Source organism: Cibotium barometz, chromosome 22, assembly GCF_041138505.1.
Source record: "Cibotium barometz isolate CiBa-2024 chromosome 22, ASM4113850v1, whole genome shotgun sequence".
Lineage (NCBI taxonomy): Eukaryota > Viridiplantae > Streptophyta > Polypodiopsida > Cyatheales > Cibotiaceae > Cibotium > Cibotium barometz.
The window spans coordinates 8,464,500-8,489,431 of NC_141067.1; the positions used below are offsets into that span (position 1 = coordinate 8,464,500).

General features: G+C 44.1%; 1 protein-coding gene across 4 annotated transcripts; it reads right to left on the bottom strand.

Moving 5' to 3' along the window:
- Nucleotides 1-615: 615 nt before the first annotated feature.
- On the bottom strand, nucleotides 616-24,692 carry LOC147626229 (uncharacterized). 4 transcript variants are annotated; one of them, XM_086816371.1, is made up of 10 exons: nucleotides 24,554-24,692; nucleotides 23,707-23,841; nucleotides 23,281-23,577; nucleotides 21,758-23,006; nucleotides 21,228-21,475; nucleotides 21,070-21,143; nucleotides 2,667-2,793; nucleotides 1,272-1,321; nucleotides 1,165-1,195; nucleotides 616-1,041 (listed from the first exon to the last, which is right to left on the bottom strand). In XM_086816371.1, exons 2-10 carry the CDS (start codon nucleotides 23,716-23,718, stop codon nucleotides 877-879), a joined length of 2,253 nt encoding a protein of 750 aa, XP_086672497.1. In that variant the 5' UTR covers nucleotides 23,719-23,841; nucleotides 24,554-24,692; the 3' UTR covers nucleotides 616-876. The 4 variants fall into 4 exon arrangements, with proteins under 4 accessions (XP_086672497.1, XP_086672494.1, XP_086672496.1 ...); XM_086816368.1 differs by having other exon boundaries at nucleotides 23,707-23,851; nucleotides 24,554-24,687; XM_086816370.1 differs by having other exon boundaries at nucleotides 23,707-23,907; nucleotides 24,554-24,684.
- Between the last annotated feature and the right edge of the window lie 240 nt (nucleotides 24,693-24,932).

Genomic DNA, 24,932 nt, shown 5'->3' on the forward strand with positions numbered 1-24,932 from the left:
CTTGTGCAAGTGGGCTCCATCCAGGAGTAGATTGATTGTACTCACTTCCAAGAGAGGTCAGGAGATATCACAAACCACATGTTTGCAGCATAAACGTTGGGCATCGCTGTTATGAGAAGATGGTTCAGATTCCAGTTTATGTGGAAGAGCTGATGGATTTCTGTGCCAATGCCACAACGTTGGGAGAACCATTGCTCTTAGCACATGTGAAGGAAGGCCAAGACTGAACACTCTGCAAGAATAAGCTTGAAGTGTGTAGAAATTGGCATGCATTATTTGCTAATGCCCATAGCCAGGATTCACCCTTTGGAGGGTGCTTTTAACAGCAAGACACAATATCAAGAACTTCAGGTTGCTGAAAGTGAGCAGTAGTGCTTCAAAGAGTTGCCTGCACTGTTGTAGATATGTATGCTAGTAGATTAACCTGTCGAGCATTACACCTCCCTACAGCATTCAAGCCTTGGAACTAGCTTCGAAAGAGGGTGGTGCTTAGTATTCTATTTACACAAGAAAAAATTTCAGCAGACATGATAAAGATATCAGGTTTGATACATTATTTTTCACGTATCAATTACTTGTAGCCAAATATATAAAACCCTAGATACACACTTGTACATATAAGATTGTTCAGATAAAAGTTAACACTTCGAATCAGCCGACCATAGCACAGGTTCCAACAAATGCATATAATTTTAAAAATATGGTAAGGGAATGAGGGAACGCTATGGAAGAGATACATAGCAAAAAGATGTTGCTGCATGCACCACTGCAGAAAATCTTCTTGCTGCTTATTTCTTTTTACAAGGGTAGTGTGTCAATGATATGCACTGACAATTAAGTCAGTGTTCAGTTCAGACAAATCTTATTCTCCTGCACTCACCTTATCCAATGTGGAAAAGTAGGCGCTAAAATAGAATCCAAATGAATGAGATATGATACACAATACATACCACATTGCTGAAAGAATGTGTACACAACCCATTTCCAACTTCCTGAAGAACGAACCAATTCCGGTAGGTCAATATTGATTTCTTCTCTGCACTGCTTGCAAAATTGAAGTGTGCAGCAATTAGTGTCACCAAATGCATGTATTCTCATCCACAAAAACATCCTAGTAGTGTATGAGTGCTTTGTGCGCAAAATCAGCACATGGATTTAGTGCACCTGCAAAAGAGCCTTTCTCCTGTATTTTTGCCTGCATAGGTGAAGCAAAGTCAGCTTCGCAAAATTAACCATTCCTTGGCTGTCACAGACAGGATTGAAAGGAATACCGTGACACAAGCCCCACAGTTGAGCCTCTTGAGCTCCTGTTGTGCCCACCCTGCAACAAAAGACTATTGAGATAAGATTATCCAGCTCAAGAAACCAACGCCCCTTACACATCACCCACCCGTCCTTCCTGTCAGAGCATCTAAGAACACGCGGAGAGCTGGGGCTCATGGATGGACAATCATGCCCATCCATAGCCCGCCTCCCATCTGCATATTGTGGACTGGAGTCTAAACACCCTAAGACATCAGATCACAAAACAGCTAACCAAACCCAATGAGATGGAATAATGATACACATTTGTGAGCTTCTAACCAAAAACAGACACAGGAGCCACTACAATCTTTGTTTCAGAGTCAGTGGAATATGTTGCTACTACATATGGATTAGTGTGATTATTTAACTTATATGGTCAAACATTTTATATGCTTGGCTCATCTTTGTGGAAAGCCTCTTGACCCTCTTCTGCAACTGCTCCACTTTCAAAAGGTAAGATTTAAAAAGTCTTAATATATCGGGAGGGGAGATCCACTACCACTGTGAGCATCATCTTCATCTCAAATTTCCATGCTCCAAATTAATGATTCATGCTGAGCGGGAGGCAAAAAAACTTCTGAAAAGGGAATCAGGATAGTCAACGATTGAGTAATGTGTTTATGGTATAGTTAGTGTTTGCTTCACTCTTTTTCAATAGCACATGTTGCGTCGGAACCAAAATCTTAATCTGAAATTATGTTTGAACACAGCTAGAGTTTCATCTATTGTTTGGAATGTGTCAAGTTTACTGCTAAATTTTTTAAATTGCTGTTTAAGATTTTTGGTTTTTAGCATTGTTTTCTGTGGATGGCATCTGACATCTAAAACTAAGGTGTTAAGACACCACGCTGTTAAATAACCATTTCCATTTCCCCACTAGAAACATGACTATTCATATATATAATGAAAAATTTGACACTTAGCAATGATACTTAAGGAACCACTTAAGGAACCAGGGAGTATTTGTAAAGCAAAGCTTCTAGATTGCCTCTCTTACTACTAGAGATAATTTTTAAAACAAAGCTTGTTGAGATTCTCGCCTTGGTACCAAATGAGTATGAGTCTCATGTACTTACAAATAAAGCATTTGATGTAAACTATGATGAAGTATATCCTTGATTCAATGCACATGTGGGGGCTCCATCATACATGATGTTTTCATTTGTTAAATAGATCTTTTTTCCCCATGTTTTATGACCTTAGCTTACATATGGATCGTATGTACCATATTTTGTCTCATAGACCCATTGGGTCTTTAATAGACATTAATAAAAACTCTCTCTCTCTCTCGCTATGCAGGCAAATGTATCTTTGTCTATTAGCCTTTGTCTAAGTGTGTCAAATTCAATACCATCACATACCTCATCCTCAAAACCACCCTGGTTCAGCCTGTCTAGAACATGATGGCATGCTTTTGATACCCTTGAATAAGCAGATTTCACCAAAACTGTCAATTGAAGGATGAAAATTGTTGTATGGTTATATATACTGCACACGTCATGCCCAAATTCCTAGTTAGTGAGACACATGCACACCACGTTATGCAAAGAAATTCTCTATGTCAAGATTAAAATTTCAAAATTCTACAACTACATACATTCAAACAGCATGGTGTTCTTGTGGCTGAACTTCACAGTTTGCCACTGAACTTTACAAAGAACTTAGGTAGATCATTTTTAAGCGATCTCAAGGCATCTTCATAAAACTTTTAACATTATATTTCATCTTTGACTGAGCGCTTAGAAACTTATCCATGGCAACCTTCAAAACAGGCTCCATTCTCCAAATATCATCCAAAAATTGCTCTTTTGAAATCTACTAATTGGGATGGAGCATGTTTTGAAGGTAGGATACCTCAAGTTACATCCATCAGTCGTGCTCGACACCTGTATGTCTAGAAGACCCATGTCCTGTGGAACATACTCCAAGTAATACATCTGCTACCAACTCACATATCCTCCCAGGAAGAAGAAAAATCTGATGACACTCCTCTTGTGGTGCCTCCATGACATTAGCCACTGAAGATACTCCACCCAATGCAAACGGAAGGTGAGAAGAGTCCTCCACCCCAGAAACTGAAGCGACTGCAATTGAAGACAAAGATACTCCACTGAGTGCAAACAGCAATTGTGAAGACTCTCCCTCAAAGACCTGACCAAAAATTTCCTCTGTTCATACCTGTGGCCTCATGCAATGAAGCACCAAGCACCTTGGGTGTCTGCTCAACCCGATAAATGAAAAAAGCTGAGACGCATACACATGCATCTCCTCCACACATCCTCTAGTTTTGAAGAAGTTTCCTCCTTCAATTGCTCCTCCAATTCTGAAGAAGCCATCTCCACAGATTGCTCCTCCAAGGTCTTCAGACAATCCTTTGCAATGTGCACGGTGGAGTCACAATAAAAGCACTGTCCAACAGCCATCTTGGCGTGATGGGGAGGTGGGACGCCGAGGCTCCCCCACTTGCCTTGTCCTTACCATCCTTGGCCTTGACTGGCTGCCCTTGTCTTTGCCTTTTTGTTGTTGAGTCCCAAACTCTAAACTCTCCCACATCTGGAGAGTTGTAGCAAGATGAACCACATTTGAAAGATCATGGGGCCGTAGTGCACGAACGTCCGCGTGCAAAGACAGTTTCAAATCATCCACGAACCGACCATCGGGGATGGTCCTTAGGAGAGAATGAGCAAAAGCTTCCAGAAACAAGCGAGATAGTCGGTTATAGAGTCAACACCACATTGCAACTCACATCCCAGCAAGTAACGGAATGGTGCCAAAGGTCACCACAAGAGAGTGGCACCCATCAAAGCCATACACCACCAAATGGAGCTGAAAAATATTTGAACCACCTCCTATTTCCAATGTGGCAGCCATCTCACAGGGGTCCAATTGGTGAGGACTTCTCCATCCATCTTCCCATTGAACTTGGAAGGCTTCAGAAGCTTCAATAATTGAGCTCGTTCCTCACGAGGCATGGAGGAATAACTCGGCAAACCAGTAGTCCCTCTAACATCGAGCTGGGTGAAGACGAGCAGGAATTGTCCAAAGAATCCAATGGGGAGGGACTCCACGAAGGAGACCATCAGTTATGCAAACAACATCTCTCTTGCCAACCACGCACAAGTGTAGAATGATGAATGTTGGACTAGAAGCGAAGCTCATCCATACATCCTTACTTGCATCCAAAGGAGTGAAAAATCCTCCTCTAGAAAGTTTTTCCATCTCCTTCTTGGAATCGTCCAATACTTGCTCGAAAGCACATGCCCTTGTAGATTCTTGATCCGGAATACTAGGTGCTCAAGGTGCCGACTCCATCCTATCAAGACGGACAGATATAGCCTCCATTTTAGCCGCCTGCATGTCCATGGATGCCTTCATGTCGAGAAGCAAATCAGTGAGCTATGAATCCATGACAAATATCAAGTGATCAAGGACCGGGGGAGAGATTTTAGACTACGCGATGAGGTAAAAGTTTAGTGGGGCAAGGAAGCACAATATACCCTAATCACCCTAGCTGCAATGAAGAGAACCCAAATATTCACTTTTCCCAAAACCGAACTAGTGCACTACCTTATCTAAGTAGTCAACGCACACGGGTGCAAGAAAAAGAAAAAAAAATGCAAGTTCCCTAGACTCTAATACCAACTAGAGAACACTTGCACCTATGTGCTAGGGTTTTCCTGAGATAGAAAGAAGAGTGCGGCGGAATCAAACATACAACATACACAAGAGTCCTAAACTACTGCTCAGTATTATGTACAAGAAGGAAGTAATACAACTGAAATTCAAGTGCAAGATGTGTGATTGTCCTCGGTCTATATTTTGGTGGAATGCTATACACATTTGGCACTAGGAGACCATTTGGTTAAATTTTTCTACAATGATGCTAAGCATAGGACTCATGGTGACAACTAGGTTATGTTTAGTGTGGGTTTCAATAGCCCGGGTTTCCTTGAGACTTTAGAACTTACAGGTATAACTCTAGGAAGTTAACCTTGTAAAAGGGCGGATGGTTTGTAGTCATTGAATGGATTTGCATTGACAGATATTGACTTGCACTAGAGGGATTTTATTGGTGGCGTTCTGGTTTGAACACCATCTCGAGGTCTTATATCAGTGGTGTTTTGGATTGAACACGGTCCTGGTAGGAGCATTCTCTAAGGTTATTTATGATGCGAGTGCATGGATACCTGATAGTTATATGATTCTCGGATTGGGAAGTACTTGCTAATCATCCTCGGTCTGTTGGGAAAACAAGATGGTGCATCAGGTTTTGGAGGATATGCTTTATGCATACGTCTCCAAGTGAGCATCTGATTGGGAGAGGTACATCCCTATGGTCGGCTTTGTCTATGTTACACTAGCATTCGGATATTGATTACAGCCTGAGTATGCTAGCGTACGGTTTTCAACATGCATCTCTGGAAACTATGGGACTTAAGGGTATTTGGATTGATGTGTTCCGAGAGGATAGCTAGTCGGTGCATCAGATGCTACCAGGAGTGCTCACGATAGAGCACAGTTATATTCTGATAGATCATAGGAGGCATTCACCGAGCGAGTTACCCACTAGAATGGTGTGTTGTTTGAGAATACCCAAGAGTTCTGCGACGCTACGATCGGGGAAGGTTGGGAAGTTATTCCCTAGGTATGGGGTATTAGCAATAGACACTTGTCTCGGTGATTTTAGGTTTTCCAACTTCCCGAGGAGTTGGGGGATTGTTGTGTTTCTCGAGAGCCTAAGTAGATCTGGTTTTGTCTTGTTTCCACAATGATAGTCTGGAGCAATAGGAGCTTTGGTTGAGCTGATTCATGGATGCCTAGCTATGTGGTTTCGTTAGACAAGTATCATGTTATGTGCCTAATGCTAATCCTCAGGATTAGTGGCCTAATCCGGCAAGGTTAGGAAAGCTGTGGGATTAGGGAATGCAGGCTGATACAAGCGGCTAAGGCTCATGGTTAATAACACCAAGTATACTAGCTATTTATGACTGGATAGTTATTTCTAGCAGTAGTAGCCACTATATAGGTGAGACTTGGGTTATTATTGTTCAGAGAGACTTCTTCATTCCATGGTTTATGATGGACCAAGATTACTGTCGAGAACATGATTGGATTCGACGGATCACGTACAGTCATGCCGAAGGCCTCAGAGGCAAGCATTGGTGGTATACTAGTGTTGACTGGCATGGTTCATGGGATTGGAGCCTTAGCCTCATGCTTAGGGGTGATTCTGGATGGAATCTACGGTTGGGAGGTGAGCTAGCTTGCACCCCTTCTATTTTGTACTAATCTGGTTGTTTGTGTTTAGGGAAATCTCGGTGGATCTACAAACCTTATCACCCGAGCACCCTGGTCATTCCAATCAAAGAACCCATGGACAACACTCCAAATAGAAGGAGAAGAATCCTAGATCCCAAATATTACTCGTAACAAAATCACTGCTCCACGTAAGAGACAGTAAATCCCTGCACAACGAAGTTCCCAACCATACCGAGGAAATTCCCCCTTTTCCACCCTTTGTATCTGCCCACTCCAATATGCATGCCCCATCTAGTAGATCCAAAATCCCTAGATAACCAGGTCCTATCAAAGAACGTCTTCCCACACACCAAAGCTATAGCATCTCTTGTCTAGAAACATTGAGGCGATACTAAGTAGAGAATGTCCCAAGAGAAGCCATACAACAAATGTACTGATCTGTGAAGTGGAAGACCATCCTACATCTGTTGTATACCTGGGCTAAACATACATGTGAGCCAAAGGTATCTTGGAAATAAGATAAGGATCACCTGTGTGACAAAACAGGCCCAAAAGGGCGGCCCAAAATAGGTCCCGAAAGGCCCCCCAAGATGGCCCTCATTAAATGCCTTTAAAAGGTCTTTTACCAGGTCGGGCTGGCTGGCCGACAGGGCCAACTGACCTGGTATTAGTGGGGGGCCAGCACTATATACAGCATGCTGCTCCTCCTCTCCAGGATACACACCATTCGGCAACACTGCCAACATTCATCACTCCACATCTGAAGCCACCCTGCACAAATCAGCCGCCTTCATCAACACAATCATCTTGATCATCAATCGGCGCTATCCCACCTGCACAGCACACCACAGCAGCAGCCCGGTGATCGACGCGAATCTTGCTACATCATCCAGCCACATGGTGGCCTGCTTCTTCATCAACCTGAATTCAGCAGCCTCACTCTGCCCTGGTTATTCATCATCGAGCTTCATCATCAGTGCGGCCTGCTCCTTGGTCTTCCGGCATTCAGCAGCAGCGCTCTGTTCCACACACATACTGATTCAGCAACAGCGTTCTGCCCTGTGTGCAGCACCTTGCTTCACCATCGACAGCGCCCTGCCCTCACCTATATCTGCGTTCTGGCAGCCACCTTCCTTGGGATCCCTGCTCAGCACTCTGCTCTTGTGCAGCCCTGTGTTCGCAGCCCTCTACATCTCTCGGAGTGCCACCGCTGTCTTTGACGTGAGCCTTCGTCATCGACCGTACTCTTCCTCCGACTTCATCCTTGCTTCATTGCCAGTCTACTACTCAGAGTCACTTCATCTTGTATTCGATTACATTCATCATCATACATATACTCATTCATCCATTTCATGCTGTGTTGATTTGCTCTGATCTCTCGCACATCAGGTTCTTTCGTCCTTTTGCCGTCACATGGTATCAAAGCTATCGTGAGCAAAGGGAACAGGGACCTCAAGAGTACACAGCATGGATCAACTACCTTTGTCACCAGAAGTTGATTCTCCTCACTCAGATCGAGACCACACGAAAGATGGAGAGCCCCATTTGAGGTCTTACATTGGGAGTCGACCAGCTTGTCGACACCTACTCACCTTCTACACCTTTGGCATCACGACATTCCTCTTCGAGCTTATCAAACTTCGTTTCCAGAGGGGGATACAAGCCTACAACCAGTGTGCCAATACTAGACCCTGGCTTATTAACATAGCAATTTTTATTTACATTAAACTTTCTACAATTGAATTTTTTGGACACCCAATAAGTTAGGAGTTTAATGTTTTATTTACATTAAACTTTCTACAATTGAATTTTTTGTCCACCCACTTACTATTATGTGTGAACCTGCAACCCTTATGATTTCAAAGGTTAGAAAAACATTGTTAAAATAAATGAATACACCATACTTACCACCTATTCACACGCAACAAAACATGTCCGAAAACAGAGCAAGCTTCACAACTCACTGGCAGGCGTCCCCACTCAATAAGTGGCACATCATAGCAAGCAAATACACAAATACAAGTCACGCAAAAACAGTTTCAAACATGCAAAGCTGGATGCACATACACATGTAATGGACGAAATCTCCCTTTCATGAAACTTACACAAAACATTCTAGTCGGGCACAAATCTGGCGCGACAGAATGTGAAAACCCTAGCCTTCCTATGGAGTGATAGTCCCATAGGCAAGACGCAGTACAAACACGGGTCCTTCCATGGAGTGATGATCCCATGGACAAGATACCGTCTTGGTCCTACATGGGTGGCACGATACAGGCTCCCGTCCATATGGCACGATCCTGATCACACACGGGTGGCACGAAACTGGTTCTCGTCCATGTAACACAAAGTGATTGGCCCTTTCACATGAAACACCGGTCTGGCCTCATGTGAACATAGCACAAATTTGGCCGCTCTATGGAGTGATAGTCCCATAGAAAAGACACCAGAAATGGACATGGACCAAATGGGTGGCCAAATGATGACATCCCCCCCGGCTTCTAAATAGTTGACCTCAACTGAAAAGCCTCAAGATACACCTGCAAGAGTTGCGGGTAATCAACAAAGTAATCCTCATCTACCCACTTTGCATCAATGGGTAAATAATTTTTGAACTTCACAAGGTATCTCCCAGAAAGCTTTCCAGCTATACCACTTCACAAGGTATCTCCCGGAAAGCTTTCCAACTGGTAGCCTTCTCTCCTTGTGAAATACAATCTCCTCTGGCTAGAGGATCTTCTCAAGCTCATCAACCTCTAGCAGATCTTCTGTAACAAGCTTGTCAAGATCTGGCCCCACATACTTCCGCAAAAGACTCACATAAAAGGCATTGCCAATCTTCCCAATGACTGGGTAAAGCAAGCCAGTAAGCCACTTCATTGATCTTCTCAATCACCTTGAAGGGTCCATAACACCGAGTAGAAAGCTTAGGGTATGATCCCTCTCGTCCTAACCTCTTCCAAAGCCTAGCTTTCTCAAATTTCAGCAATACCCAATCACCTTCCGTTACTTGGATGTCCCTTCTGTGCTTGTCGGCAACCCTCTTATGCTTGTCTTGAGACCGTGCAAGCGACATCCAAATCACGCACATACTCATCGGCTACAAAAATCTCATCCTTTGTACGAAGGATGGGTGGCAAGATCACTCTGCCATAAATAATCTCAAACAGGGCTTTTCCCGTGGAGGCATGCACCGTGTTATTGTAGGCAAACTCTACAAGTGGAAGGTACTTCTCCCATGCATTCTTTTGATCTGCCACATAAAACTTTAACAAATCCAACACAATAGAATTTGCAACCTCACTCGGACCATCCGTTTGCGGGTGATAGGCGGATGAGAATTCAAGCTTAGTGCACATGTTGTCAAATAGAGCCCTCCAAAAGAGGCTCGTAATCCTAGGATCTCTATCCCCAACGATGGACTTTGGCATACCATGATGCTTAAATATCTAAGCAAGGAAAAGCTTCATCATATGATCGGCTTTAAAGGTTTTCTTGACTTGCAAGAAGTGAGCTTGCTTGCTAAACCAGTCCACAATGGTCCAAGTAGCATCATTCCCATGCGGGAATCTAGGCAAGTCCATAATGAAGTCCATAGTAATCTTTCCCATGGCTGCGAGGGAATAGACAAAGGCCGAAGCAAACCTGGAAGCTTTTGCCTATCAAATTTCACCCTCTGGCAAGTAATCCATGCGCGTACATAAGCCTCAATGTCTTTACGAATGCTTGGCCAAAAGAAATATCTCTCTATCATGCGTATTGTAGGTAAAATACCTCTATGACTAGCAGAAGGTGGAGCGTGACATTCCTCCATAACCTTTGTATGCATATCCTTTACCACACATAAGCAGTTATCCTTCATGAGATAACCTTGTTTGATCACATAAGTAGCATGTGTGTGACCAACCATCAAATCAGCCCAAATATGGCAAAAATCAACATCCGAATGGTATAAATCACGCATGGCAGTCGAGTCTCCATGTTAGGCCACTAAAACGACAGCCACCTATGGCCTCCTGGACAAGGCATCTACCACTACATTCTTCTTTCCCGGAGTATGGACAATCTGAAAATGAAACATAGAAAGGAAATTTACCATTCTCATTTGCTTCTCCGAGAGCTTTATTTGAGATAAAAAGTACCTCAAACTGTAGTGATCGGTTTTGACTATAAATTCAGTCCCAAGAAGATAATGCTTCCATATTTTCAAGGCATGAATTATAGCCAAGAGCTCTTTTTCATAAATGTCCATATGGGTCTCTGCATCATGCAATCAATCTACAGCTTTCATAGGCCACTCCATGACCCTCTTGATTTAGGACCCCTATGCAATTCCCACAAGCATCACATTCCACTCTGAATGGCTTTTGCAAGTCCAGAATGATCAATACATGCCCACATATGATAGCATCCTTGAGTTGGTAGAAAGGATCCTTGAGTTGGTAGAAAGCATCCTCCTCATCTTGGGTCCATTTGAAAGTGGCTTTCTTCTTCGTAAGCTCATGTAATGGCGCCTTATGAACCTCTTGTAATATGAGCATAATCCAAGAAAGCTACAGACCTCATGCACATGATGTAACTCTGGGCAATTCCAAATGGTTTCAACCTTCGTAGGATCCATTCTCACACCCTCTTTGGATACAATGTGCCCCAAATAGTGTATTTCTAAGAGAAAGAACTCACTTTTCTTGGCATTTATGAAGAGTTTATGCTTTCACAACTTCTCAAACACTGTGGCCAAGTGAATCCTATGCTCCTACTCATTCTTGGAAAAAACCAAGATGTCATCAAAGAATGCACCTGTGAATTTACGATGGACTCAAAATATCATGTCCATCATACGGTTAAATGTTGCCGGGGCATTGGTAAAGCCAGAAGGCATCACCAAAAACTCATACAATCCAAAAGCTGTCCTAAATGCGGTCTTATGGACATCCTGGGATACCACACGAATCTGATGATAACCACTCTTCAAATCAATACGGCTAAAACAAGCCGAACCATCAAGTTTATATCCAAACTTGACAGATTTATCACCTGCCTTAAACTCCTTGAGCTTTTTGGCATGTGACTCATGTTCTTCCCTCTTTCTCCAACGGGACAGACCTCTCTGCATGGGCCTCATGAGCAACCAAAGGTGTTTCATGAGACACGGTGGCATGTGCTCTATGAATTTGTGGCCTAGATGCATGATGCAATGTCTCACCACGAGACAACAGTGCTATTTCCAATAGGTATGAATATAAAGCATCCTTTGTGATCATGTATCCAAAGCTTCGACCATTCATCTTATTGCCTGTTGTTGAATATTCATAATAGTTGTTGAAAAATGGCATGGTTCCATTCACTTATATATGCTAAACGGATACACTGTGTCATGAGCCGCATGAGCTTGGATTGTGTAAGTGGATTATGGGACAATGAGCGAGTCATAATGCACACAATGAAAACAAATTGGGTGCAATCTCCCCCCTCAAACGTGTAACTCCACTTCCACGACTTGAGTATTTTCAGAATTTTATCAATAAAAATAGCCCAAGAAGCTAAGAATAGATGAGCGTACAAATTGGGATTTCTTCTTCCACCTTTGGGGCATTGCTTTACACATTTTTAACCATATGAAATCTTCTAAGGTTTGTACATATGAAATCTTCTAAGGTTTGTACATATAAAAACGTACCTTGTTACATAAAAATGACTTTGTGCACATTTATACCTATACATTAATCTTGTGCCCACTTTCACATTTCATTAAGCTGAATCCTGCACAAATTAAATTAAACTTATTTTATACAATTATTAATTCATCACAAATACGATAAAATATATACATGTAACATTATAAGTCAGATTCCTCCATTCATGGAGTGAATACAAATGGATCAAATACCATAAATGTAGTCGGTGAAGAATGATTTGTTAATGAAGACCGTTTCACAGGCAGTCTTCCACCTTCATTGAGCTAGGTACGCGCACTACATTGGTCTTCCGGGACCATGCACCAACATGCACGCCCATACTAACACCTGGCAGGGTTATTCACCACGGAGGGGGAAAAACCTGCTTCCCAATGAATGCTTTGCTCCCAAATTCCCAAGCCCACTGACCTTCACTGGCTCTCAAAACTTGACAGCACGGTCAAGGCAAGCCCAGGGAAATAGGATCTCACAGAATCCCAAAAGAAAGAGAGAGAAGAAACATTTGCAATAGAAATTCTGCAAAAGAAAATAAATAGATTTGATTTGCACAAAATCTTGCTAAACAAGAGCAGAAAAACCTAGTGTTGCTGTATGAGTCGACTGCCATTCCACGTGGAGTTGTACAGTACAGCCTGCAGGCTGCTACAGATCAGATACAAGCTGTTTGGGATCATGTATGGAATGTACAAGACTGGTACAGCTGTGTAGAACAAGTTCAAACTGATATGGGATAGGTACATGCAGCAGCGTGTAAGGCCTGTACTGCTGTATCAGTCCGGAGAGGAGAGGAAACAATGAAGCCCTGTTTCAGTCCGCAGAGGAGAGAGAGAGAGAGAGAGAGAGAGAGAGAGAGAGAGAGTTGCTGGGTGCTTCAATACGCCGGGCCCTCGTTCAGATCTATCAGTTACCCGATGATCCATCTGTGCCAATCATCGAAGCCCACCCAAGTCTTCCCTGTGGCCATCCGATCACTTGGATGGTCGATAGTGGAGCTACAAACCATATGGCACGCAATGCCGACATTTTCATCTCTCAGCTTCCTCCTAAGGGTGAAGTTCAATGTGGCAACAATACCCTGATGCCCATCAAATCTCTTGGCACCATATTATTTGACACTACCATAGGCCCCAACTAGGCAACCTTGGACAATGTCTATCTTGTTCCTAACTTGGGCCTCAACTTACTTTCTGTATCTCAACCGACCCAACTCGATCATGGAGTTTACTTCAACAAGCCAGTTGTCGAGGTGATTGATGAGACTACCGGTCTTGTTGTTGCCCGAGGCCTAGTACAGAAATATAGCTTATACCGGATGTCTACCTTTCTATCTGGGCCATCTTCCAAGGGTTCTGAGTTTCACGGGGTTCGTGTCTATGTGAACAGAGCTCCTTTGGAAACAGAACGACTATATCTTTCAAAAGTCTGAAGGCCATATCCAAATCGTTATTCCAAGTGATAGGCTGATTTGACTTACGTCCACGACCTTTCAATAAGTCGGTCATCAGTAGTGTGAGCTGAGAGTACTCCCGTACAGATTTTCGAAGAAAAACAACAAAACCGAGAAAAGAACGAAGTTGTTTCACTGTTCGTGGTATAGGCCAGTCCAAAACCTTCTGAACTCGGTCATAGTCAATGCTCAATCCATCTCTAGTGATCTTGTGTCCCAAGTAAATGATGTCGGTCATAAAGAACTCACATTTACTTAACTTAGCATATAGTCGATTTTGTCTTAAAATAGATGAGACAATCGTGAGGTGTCTGACATGATCCTCAAGAGTACGACTATAAATCAAAATATCGTCCGGGAACACTACCACATATTTTTCCAAATGTTCAAGAAAAAGATCGTTCATCATTTGCTGGAAAGTGGCTGGAGCATTGGTTAACCCAAAAGGTAATACGAGAAACTCGTAATGGCCATACCTAGTCCGAAAGGCGGTTCTTTCGACATGCCTTTCATGAATACGTATTTGGTGATAGCCAGTACGTAAATCTATCTTCGTGAAATATTTCGCTCCTGCTAACCGGTCAATCAAGTCATCTGATCTAGGGAGAGGATAACGGTTCTTAATGGTCAGCTTGTTCAATCTCTTGTAATCTATACACATTCTCCAAGTATTGTCCTTCTTTCTCCTAAGCAACACAAGTGCACCCCAAGGTGATTTACTTGGACGGATCTGGCTCATCCTCAAATAATCTTCGAGTTGTTTAGCCAACTCATCTTCCTCAGCTTGACTCATCCTATAAGGTGGAATACTCACAGGATGAGCACCAGGGATCAAGTCAATACGATGATCTACTGCCCGTTCAGGTGGTAAACCCGATGGCAATTCCTTAGGAAATACATCTTGAAACGAATTAAGTATCTTCTGTAATTCTTTGCTTCCAAACACACTTAATTCATTCACATCCAAGGAAGGGATGAGAAAAGAAGAAAGTGGAATCAATACACAATGGAAAGCGGTATACAAAGAAGAATCCATTATATTTCCAAAATCAATTGTATTTACAAGAGGTCCCTGAGAGGGATAGATACAATCACCTAAAATACTATACTTGGTGTCCCTATGCTGAAAAGAAAAAATATGACTAGACCAATCTATATGGACGTCAAGAGTCTTAAACCACTCAATCCCTAATAACAAGTCTACATTTTCCAGATGCATGACATAGCATTCCAGAGTGTCTTTGTAGTCCTGAATCTGGATTGGAAGCATCTCCACCTTGCGATCCCAAACTTGTCTTCCCGCAGGTAGACGTACCTCATAGGTATGGTCGCTGAGTGTCGTATCAAGACTCAATTTCTGCACAAGTTTGAAGTTAACAAAGTTATGCGAACTGCCAGGGTCTAAAAGAATGTGAATTTTATGGCCATTCACTTCTCCATAAACGCGGAGAAGATCATGCAAGCCAAAGACTTTAGAATTGAACAGACAATCAGAACAAGTACTAGGGCGAGAAAGTACAGTAATTGACGTACCTGTCAAAGACAACTGGTTAGCTACCTTTGGCTTGGGTCCTGCGTTTGACTTGGTACCCTTTTGCTTCGGGCACTCGTTACGCATGTGTCCTTTTTCTTCGCAGATAAAACAACGTCCTTCCTTCTTGAGCTTCAAAGCCCTAAGGAGTCGTTTCTTCTTGGCTGGTGTCGAACTTGTATTCTTCGAAGGTTGGTCCGAAGACTTGCCTTCAGTCGTGTTAGCCATAGGTGCGGAGAACTTTCTTTTATGCTTGTTCCCCTGCTCGGTAACGGGTTTCGATTTGGAAGAGACCATCGTATCATCATAGATACGAGCTGAATGAATGGCCTCATCCAATGTTTTGCATTTGTTATTTTTACCCTGTAATCGGTACAAGTCTAGTAAACCAGCTACGAAAAACCCCAACAAAGTAGTAGGATCCATCTTTGTAGCTTTCATCTGCAAGTCACGAAACTTCTGGAGGTAGACCTCATAAGTGAGGTGCTGCGAGGTCATGGTCAAAGCTGAAAACCGGGCAACAACATCGTAATCATCCTCTTTCTTGAGGAATTCGTTCTTGAAGATATCTTCAAATTGTGCCTAAGTCGTTGGCTTAGGGTTGAGTTCCTTCCACCATAGCAAAGCTTTGCCGGACAAGAAACCTGCTGCTAATTGGATCTTCTTTCCATCATCATATGGATGAAACTGAAAGTAAACTTGCCACTTGTGTAGCCACGTGTCCACGATCTCCTTGGTTCGTTGCTTTTGCTCGCCCCCGAACGGTTCCGGAGTAATATTGGGGCCTAAAGCTGAAGCCAAGGTATCCATTCCCGAGAAAGTAGAGAGGGTAGTGGTCAATAGAGCGATGGAGTTCTGCAAAGCCTGCATCTGGGCTGCGATTTGTGCCTAACGTTCCGTCGAAGAAGCTTCGAGAGCTACTTTGAACTCTTGGAAATCAGATTTTGACACAAAATCGTCAAAAAGATCGGCATCGGTACCTTCCGTAGGGCAAGCCTTCGCGTTCCACAAGGGGCTCCATCTCTGATTCTTGGGTCGACATCGTGAAGAGGGTACGCGGAGAGAAAATTCGATCTTTGCACAACAAAAGTGCACGGGAACTTGAGAGCTTGAGAGCTTGAAAACTTGAGAACTTGAGAGATGTATGGCAAGAAGCCCACTTGAGGGGGTTTATAAAGGTTTCCCAAAAGCCAAAAAATCTTCAAAAGCTAGGCTTAGCTTTTGCTTTAGCTTTTTTTTTTTTCTTGAATATATATATATATATATATATATATATATATATATATATATATATATATGAATTATATATATATATTCATATATATATATATATATATATGAATATATATATATATATTCATATATATATATATATATATATGAATATATATATATATATATATATATATATATATATATATATATATATATGAATATATATATATATATATATATATATATATATATGAATATATATATATATATGAATATATACATATATATGGATATATATATATTCTATTGTCTTTAAAAAAAATAAACATCTTGAAACCTTTGAAACCTTGGAGAGTTCTTTTAAAACTTTGAAAATTTTAAACTCTTCAAAAAAAAACGAAAGCTAAAAACGTAAGCTTTCCTTGGTTTTTTTTTTCCCTCCAGGAATAACCCGCCGGCTGGTTGCAGGCGTCATACGTGCCGTGGTCGCCGTCTTTGCTGCTGCCGGCTTGCTTTGTAGCATCTGCGCCAGCCTCGCGTAGGTCTTGCCATGAGGCCACGTGGGCCTGGGCTGGCTGCTACGCAGCCTGGCCTGGCGGGCTACGCTGCCTGGCTTGGGCGCTGCCTGGCCGGCCTGGGGTGGCTGCGCAAGCCGCCTGGCTTGGCAGGCTTGGCCGCCTGGCTGCCTACAGGCCTAGCCCGCCTGTAACGCAACTGCCCGACTGGCTACACACCTACCCGCGTCAACAAAGCTCACCCGCCAGCGCACAACCTGCCAGCCGCCGCTTCCGTCTCACAACCGCTCTCTCTCTCCTGTTCGAACCAGAAAAGCAAACGTGCTTTTTCTCCTTTTTTTTCTGTTTCTCTCCTTGCAGTTTATGCGACTGCACAACAACTCTCTCTCTTCTTTGCAAAGCAATCAACCCTTATTACACTACCATCTCCCCCATCAACATGGGTTTCTTTGATGAAGAAAAAACACATACTATTCTGAAAACTGCAGTATGCACAGAAAAAACAGCAAGCTTTTTAACACATACCGTTCTTCGACCTCATCTTCTCTACCTACCGACTTGCTCGTTCACGAGGTATGCTCTGATACCACTGTCAAATCCCCACGGATCCCCTCGTGATCGATCTTGGTTCGAAACTCAAATCCTGCAAGCAAACGAACAAACAAACAACAAAGGGGGTGCAGGCCTGACTCACCTCCCAACCATGACAGCCGTGGGCAAGCCCACAGTCTTGGCTGTCCCCACCGAGCCACAAGCTGAGCTAACTAGGTTGACGTACCGACCAATCTCCTCCTAGCGACGTCCCATACCGCCACGAAGCTGCCCTCGGGGGCCTCGAGACTGCTGCCGGCCTCGGCTGCATAAAGCAGGTGCACGTCTGCACTAGATCCAGGCTCCAAGACCATAGAGCTCTCACTAACTCGCGAGACTCTCTATAATATAATAACTAACCTTGGCCACCCTTTTATAGGCTCTTGGTCGGTCATCGGGTGTCCACACTTGGCCGGCCGCCCGTCCATACTTGGGTGCCCGCCCGTTAGTATATCCCTAACTCAGCTCGTCAATCAGCCTGCCTAGTTCCAAGCTTCCCCAAGCCTCGAAACTAGTCTTGCATGCGTATAGCACACGGTAGATACACACTGTGCACATGACACTATACCACCCGATCAAGAATCTCACATGAACCCAATCAGTCGACTCTTACTCCTCCACTTGAGGAGCCTTCCTCCTCCCGACAGCCACCCAGGGACCCTTTACCCCATTGGTACCCACAGGCCATGCGGGATTTAGGCATGCTTCCCAGCGACACCCCCCTTGGACGGTCCTCGTCACGGTCCACCTGGCTCAATCCTCGTGCCTCCATTGCCTCTGTGTTTTCAAGACTATGTGGCGTATGATGAGCCAACGTCATGGAAAGAGAATCAAACAGCCCACCGTCCCTTGTGGATCGCCCTCGTCATAAGGTCATATGGCTCACTAAACGCGTGGTCCCTCGTGGATCGCCCTTGTCATAAGAAGGTCATATGGCTCACTAAACTCTGGACCTGACATTTCCTATTGCACATCCATCTTAAGTCAGTATTTCAATGCTCCGAAGAAGCCACATTGGAGTTTAGCAATGAGGGTTGTTCGCTATCTAGTGGGTACCTATATGTTTGGACTTCACTTCAGTCGTGGGTTCACCCTGCATGGTTACGCGGACTTCGACTGGGCCAGTGATATCGATTCCCAGCGCTCTCATGGTGGTTATTTGTACTCACTTGGATCTGGCTCTTTCTCTTGGTCTAGCAAGAAGCAGGACACCGTTGCAAGTTCTTTGGCTAAGACCAAGTACTGGGCCCTCTATGACACACCACTGAGGCTTTGTATTTCCATCAGCTTCTTGAGGAGATGCGTGTTCCCATGGACACTACTACTACCATCTACGTCGACAGTAAGAGTGCGATTGCCCTCGCCGGAATTTCTATTTTCTCTAACCGTACCAAGCATGTTGCTGTTCATTTTCACTTTACCAGGCAACGGGTTGAGCTTGGAACCATTAGGCTCCAATACATTCCTATGGTGGATAACCATGCCGACATCCTTACAAAGTCTGTCAATCGGCCTATCCTCAACCATCTTCGCGAGCGGATCGGCATCGGTCCTCCACCATCACCCTCAGCATCTTGAGAGGGGGACCATCCTCACCATTTGTGTCATCTATCATTGTTGTAAAGGGTGCATGAGTAAGTGAAAACCCCGGGGCTCTCCTCATGTGAAAACCCACTGCATAGCATTTACCATCTTGCATACCCTTTGCATCGCATTCTGTTTATTGTGTTTGGGGCGCATGTGTGAATGAAAACCCATATGGGCATTTCAAAACCCTTTGCATTGTGCCATTGATCCAATACAGCTCAAACTCAAAAGACTCTACAAAAAGATGAAGAGACGAATGAATGATCTACACCCACAACATGCCAAATACTTCATCATGTTCCTCTTCACCCACTTTCCTTTTTTCTTCATCTTCTCTCATGGTCCCCTTTTTGGCCTGAGAGGGGGTGTGTGACAAAACAGGCCCAAAATAGGTCCCAAAAAGGCCCTCAACACGCCCAAGATGGCCCTCATTAAAGGCCTAAAGAAGGCCTTTTACCACGTTGGGCTGGCTGGCTGCCCAGGCCAGCCGACCTGGTATTAGTGGGGGGGCAGCACTACAAAAAGACGAAGAGATGAACGAATGATCTACACCCGCAACATGCCAAATACTTCATCATGTTCCTCTTCACCCACTTTCCTTTTTTCTTCATCTTCTCTCATGGTCCCCTTTTTGGCCTGAGAGGGGGTGTCTGACAAAACAGGCCCAAAATAGGTCCCAAAAAGGCCCTCAACAAGGGCCCAAGATGGCCCTCATTAAAGGCCTAAAAAAGGCCTTTTACCAGGTTGGGCTGGCTGGCTGACCAGGCCAGCCGACCTGGTATTAGTGGGGGGGCAGCACTATATAAAGCGTGCTGCCCCTCCTCTCCAGGACACACACCATTCGGCAACGCTGCCAGCATTCATCACTTGACATCTGAAGCCGCCCTGCACACAGCAGCCACCTTCATCAACGCAATCATCTTGATCATCAGCCGGCACTATACCACCTGTGCAGCACACCACAGCAGCAGCCTGGTGACCGACGCGTATGTTGATACATCATCCAGCCACACGGTGACCTGCTCCTTCGCCAACCTGAATTCAGCAGCCTCGCTCTGCCCTGGTTATTCATCATCGAGCTTCATCATCAGTGCAGCCTGCTCCTTCGTCTTCCGGCATTCAGCAGCATAACTCTGTCCCACACATATACTGATTCAGCATCAGCGTTCTGCCCTGTGCGCAGTACCCTGCTTCACCATCGACAGCAGCACCCTGCCCTCATGCATATCTGCGTTTTGGCAGCCACCTTCCTCAGGATGCCTGCTCAACACACTGCTCTTGTGCAGCCCTGTGTTCGCAGCCCTCTGCATCTCTCGGAGTGCCACCGCTGTCTTCGATGCGAGCCTTCGTCCTCGACCATGCTCTTCCTAGCGCCTACCACGTGGACCTGCGCTGGCCTGGCTGCTGCCCACAGGCCTGCGTGTACCTGCCTGACTGCCTAGGCCCTAGACATGCTTTTCCATGCATACTTGCAGGTGAGATGTGTCACAAAAAGTGTGTCAAAGGCCCTAGTCCCCAGGCGGTTCCATTTCAGCCCACACCTACACTAAGCCTGCTCACCTCAACTATGCTGAACTCCTGACATAAACCAATGTCCACTCTGCTTATTCAACATTTTCATAGACCTTTGCCTCCGAGCACTGGAATATCACATCACCACATGCATGCACCTACTTGTACCCTAATGCATGATGCATCCCTACCTATCTGTGAACTCAATGGCCTTGCCCTTTTATCAATTAGAGCTCACAATGATTTGTCACCCTCCTAAACTACCCTGTACATGGCCTTAATAGACATGGCACATGCGTCTAAAGTCAGATGCATGTCACAACGACTCATAGAAGTACTTTGATGTACGTAGAATTTATAAAAAGACAATTTTCCACCAAAGTACAACCAAGCAAAATTAAGTTGTACCTTAGACGATGGCGGTTACAAGAAGTAAAAAATGCTACTAAAACATTTATAATCCTCCGAACAGCACGAAAAACCTGCATAAAGATTATCAAACGAAGCATGATCAGCTAGCCATACTTCTTAACTATGTCTTGCTAGTTTTTTAGTAAGACAACTACCTGAGACAAAATATCATTCCAAAAAAATTGCCACGTGGATGCTGATGATTCTGCAGCCTTCCCAGCTTGTGGCCCAGCCACAGAAAGCAGCTGTGTACAGCTATTCACCAGGACACAAACATCTTGGATAGCCTTGTAAAGGCTGCACACCACATATATAATGAGGTCTAGCAGCAGCATGATCAAGCGAAGAGGTAACATGATCAAGCCCAACACAGCAGAGACAATTGGATATAGAAGCCAACTGACTGCAAAATATCAAAATGAGGAAATGATTGGGCTAAGCTCCTCTACAAGAGAAAGAAGACCTGCAAGTTGCATACTTGTAGACAGAAACAAAGCATATAATAAGGGAGAGGGTAACTACTTCATCCAAAATGCGTGTATATATGTATGTAGGTATCTAGGTGCGTACACACATACATACAAGTATGCACTTACAAACATACATACAGTCATGCATGTGCGCACACCCACACACTTACAACTCAAGACCACTATACAATAAAAGCATAAGTTATAAGAATCACCTAGCTCCCAAGTGGCAGTCAGCAACAAAATAAATGGCCAGACTATGAGTTGTACAAGACTGTTTGCGTACTCGAATACTAAAGAAACCATCATCCAAAGCAGACTTGTGAGGCTCCAAACAGAATCAAAAATGAAGTTCCAAAATGGCCAAATCAGTTCTGTTAACTCTTCCAAAGGTTCGATCATTGGCTGCATTACGATAGCCAACAGCTTCCTCGTAGTCCTGAATACCAAAAGCAACCACCGAAAAGCCTTCCCCCAATTTTGCAAGAAAAGCACAGTTCCCAGATACTTAACTCTCGAAACCATCTCCCATGCTTCTATCCATTTGAATAGAGGACCACATATGCGTGCGGCCATGGCTCTCAGAACTGGGACATTCTTGTACAAATCATAAAACCCAATTATGACTGTAATGATTGATATTAAAATATACATGGTCTTGGCCAAGGCCCGCATCCACGGCCTGTAAAACTTGCTAACAACAGGATAAGACTGCAAAAATATGACCCATGATGGTAAACCCGATTCCAACATTTTCAGCAGTCTCTGATCTGCAGTGATGACTCTCTTGAGTTCCAGCGGTAATTTTGGATCAGAAAATCGGAAAAGAAGCAGGGTATCTCTATAAACAAAGGCTGCATCATCCATCACGTCTTGCGAGCTGCAAAAAGAACCGGCATCATCGGAAAGAACATGTGGTGAGTTGGACATGATGCTTCTGAAGTCCATGAAGAGCTCTTCCTCTGTATACATATGAGGGCCTGTTATGGCCTCATGAGTACAAGCACCTGACTCCCGAATTGGGGGTGCACCACAATGGCAGCCACATTGAACTGCATCAAAATACTCACAACTAACAACCATAGCAAACCCTTCCTTTGCAAAAACATCTGTGCTTGTCACCACATCACAAATACAAGAACCCGTCTCCAAAACTGCTTCTCCACCAACATGGCAAACCACATCAAAGAGCTCACAATCAGAATCATCCCTGTAATCTTGCTCTCGTCTCAAAAAACTGAAATCTGGTGAAAATTCAGTAGAGCATTGTGTCCATGGAGCTGACTCTGCATCAGCGCAGCCAATATGGTTATTCTCCACCCTCTGCCTTTGTGGAGCAGTCACATCCAAACTTGATGATAGAGCTCCAAAAGTCTCAATGCCATAAGAAGCTAAGGCCTCATTGAAATCACAAAATTCCCTTTTCACCATTAGCTTCATCTCCAAAGCAACACACGTATCTGTCTATACCAAGCCAGAATCACAGAACAAATCAGGCTCCACAAAAAACAATTCTCGCCATTGTTTCGGATGACTGCTGAAGACAAGTTAAAATGGGGGGAGAGAGAGAGATGTGCGTTCAAGTGTGGGGATGACGGGGAGCTAAGACACGAAGAGGAGGTGGTGCACCCCAAGGATTGGTGGTTTGAGGGTCTATGAGAAGAAAAGTAGTAAATGTAACCTGAGAGAGAGACACAGAGAGGGAGAGAGAGAGAGAGAGAGAGAGGGAGGAGGGTACCTGTAGTTCATTGACATAATTTATTCCCCTTACATTTGTCCACTCTAGTTCGAATGTGACACAGCCATACAGCAGATGTGAAAGCTCCTGCATGCTGACTAGTCGATGCTGGAAAAGATCATGAAAGAACTTAACCAAACGGCTTTGATCCTTCTGGAATAACCTTTGCCTCAAGCTTCGTTTCCCAACAGTAAAACTTTCAAGTGTATTTGTATCTAACTCTTCAGTACTCTCTCTGTTATTTCTGCCTACTAACGCACACCTCAAGCTTTGATTTGCAAATGGAGATGTCCTCGACTGCATGAACAAACAAGCTCAGAGTTAATCTACACCAAGAAGTATCATATGGAGAGAGAGACAGACAGACAGACAGAGACAGAAACAGAGACAGAGAGAGAGAGAGAGAGAGAGCAAAGAAAGACATACTTGTGTGACCATCGACTGCCATAATTCAACGGACTTAGAGCGACGGCTTTTAGTAGTCCAAGGTCCGTTATCAACAAGCAATACCAACTGCTTTTTCTCATGATTTACATGAAGATAAAGTTCCGAGACATATGACTGCATATCTCTGCATTTTAGAAACTCAGATGTCTGCTCATTGAAACTAAATTTTGCTACATATATCTGCTTCAAAAAGCCAACTAAACCTGGTAAAGGAACTGGGCTAAATGCAAAGATCAATGGTGCCAGAAATATGAAAAATGACTTTTCATTAGTGGTGGGTGTCACTAAGTCTCTATGTTGTCTTATTCCCCTTTTATCTTAGAAACAGTTAGTCCAACCTTAGGTATAGGATAGATAAACAATTTTACTCAATCCCATTACGCACAAGCTCTGTTTCCCAATATGGCTTCATGACTACACACAAGAGACAGCAGAGTAGGCTTTCAAAGATGGAGAGAGGACCGGTGCAGTGTGTGTGCGCATGTGTGTAGGCTGACTGCCACTGAAAAAACTCCTCCCTCTTTCTCTTTCCCTCTCCTCTCTTCTCCATCTCTCTCTCTTTCTACCCCCCACCAAACACCTCTCTGGGGGGGGCGGGGGAGTGTGTGTGTTTGGAGGCCAGGTTCTATGTGTTGAATGCACTGAAGTGTGCAGCTTAAACCATAAGAATGCATGTACTAACTGCAACAAAACCAAAAATCTGTATCACAAATACAAAGGGAGAGAACTATGAAATGTTAGGACAGTAAGGAATCAGATGAGATTAGCAATATTACGTTCCCGCCCCCCCCCTTCAAGCATCCAAGCTCTCTGGAAGCTGCCTTACCCGATCTGGAGAGAGGTGAGGGGGTAGAGAGGCTCATCATGGTGCTGGAAGAAAGCCATGGAAACTGCAGCTGAGGAGGCCCGGGCGCAGCCGGCAGGACGAAGAGCGAATCTTTCCAGCGCAGGGAGACCATCAAATCCCGGTTCGCTACTCCCCGGTCGCACCACCGTTGCACCACCTGACTGTGTGCAGGCCGGCCATATCCAAAAGATCTCTGCTTCAAGCCGGAAAATCTTTCAATCGAGCAAAAAACAAGCAACACCCCTAGGCCCATTCCATCTGTTTTCCCAAGCTATAGTCCCTCTACGAGCTATGGCGCGACGAAAGCTATGGTACGGCGAATTGACGCCAAAAACAAAAAGCTTGCACTACAAGCTAT

What these genes read in the sequence shown, in the direction of transcription:
- LOC147626229 (XM_086816368.1), bottom strand. Translation starts at nt 24,612, where the DNA reads ATGGCTTTCTTCCAGCACCATGATGAGCCTCTCTACCCCCTCACCTCT. An exon ending in GGAATGATATTTTGTCTCAG is followed by an intron (nt 21,144 to 21,227) that starts GTAGTTGTCTTA and finishes ATCTTTATGCAG; the next exon opens with GTTTTTCGTGCTGTTCGGAG. An exon ending in TGTAACCGCCATCGTCTAAG is followed by an intron (nt 2,794 to 21,069) that starts GTACAACTTAAT and finishes TGACGTGTGCAG; the next exon opens with TATATATAACCATACAACAA.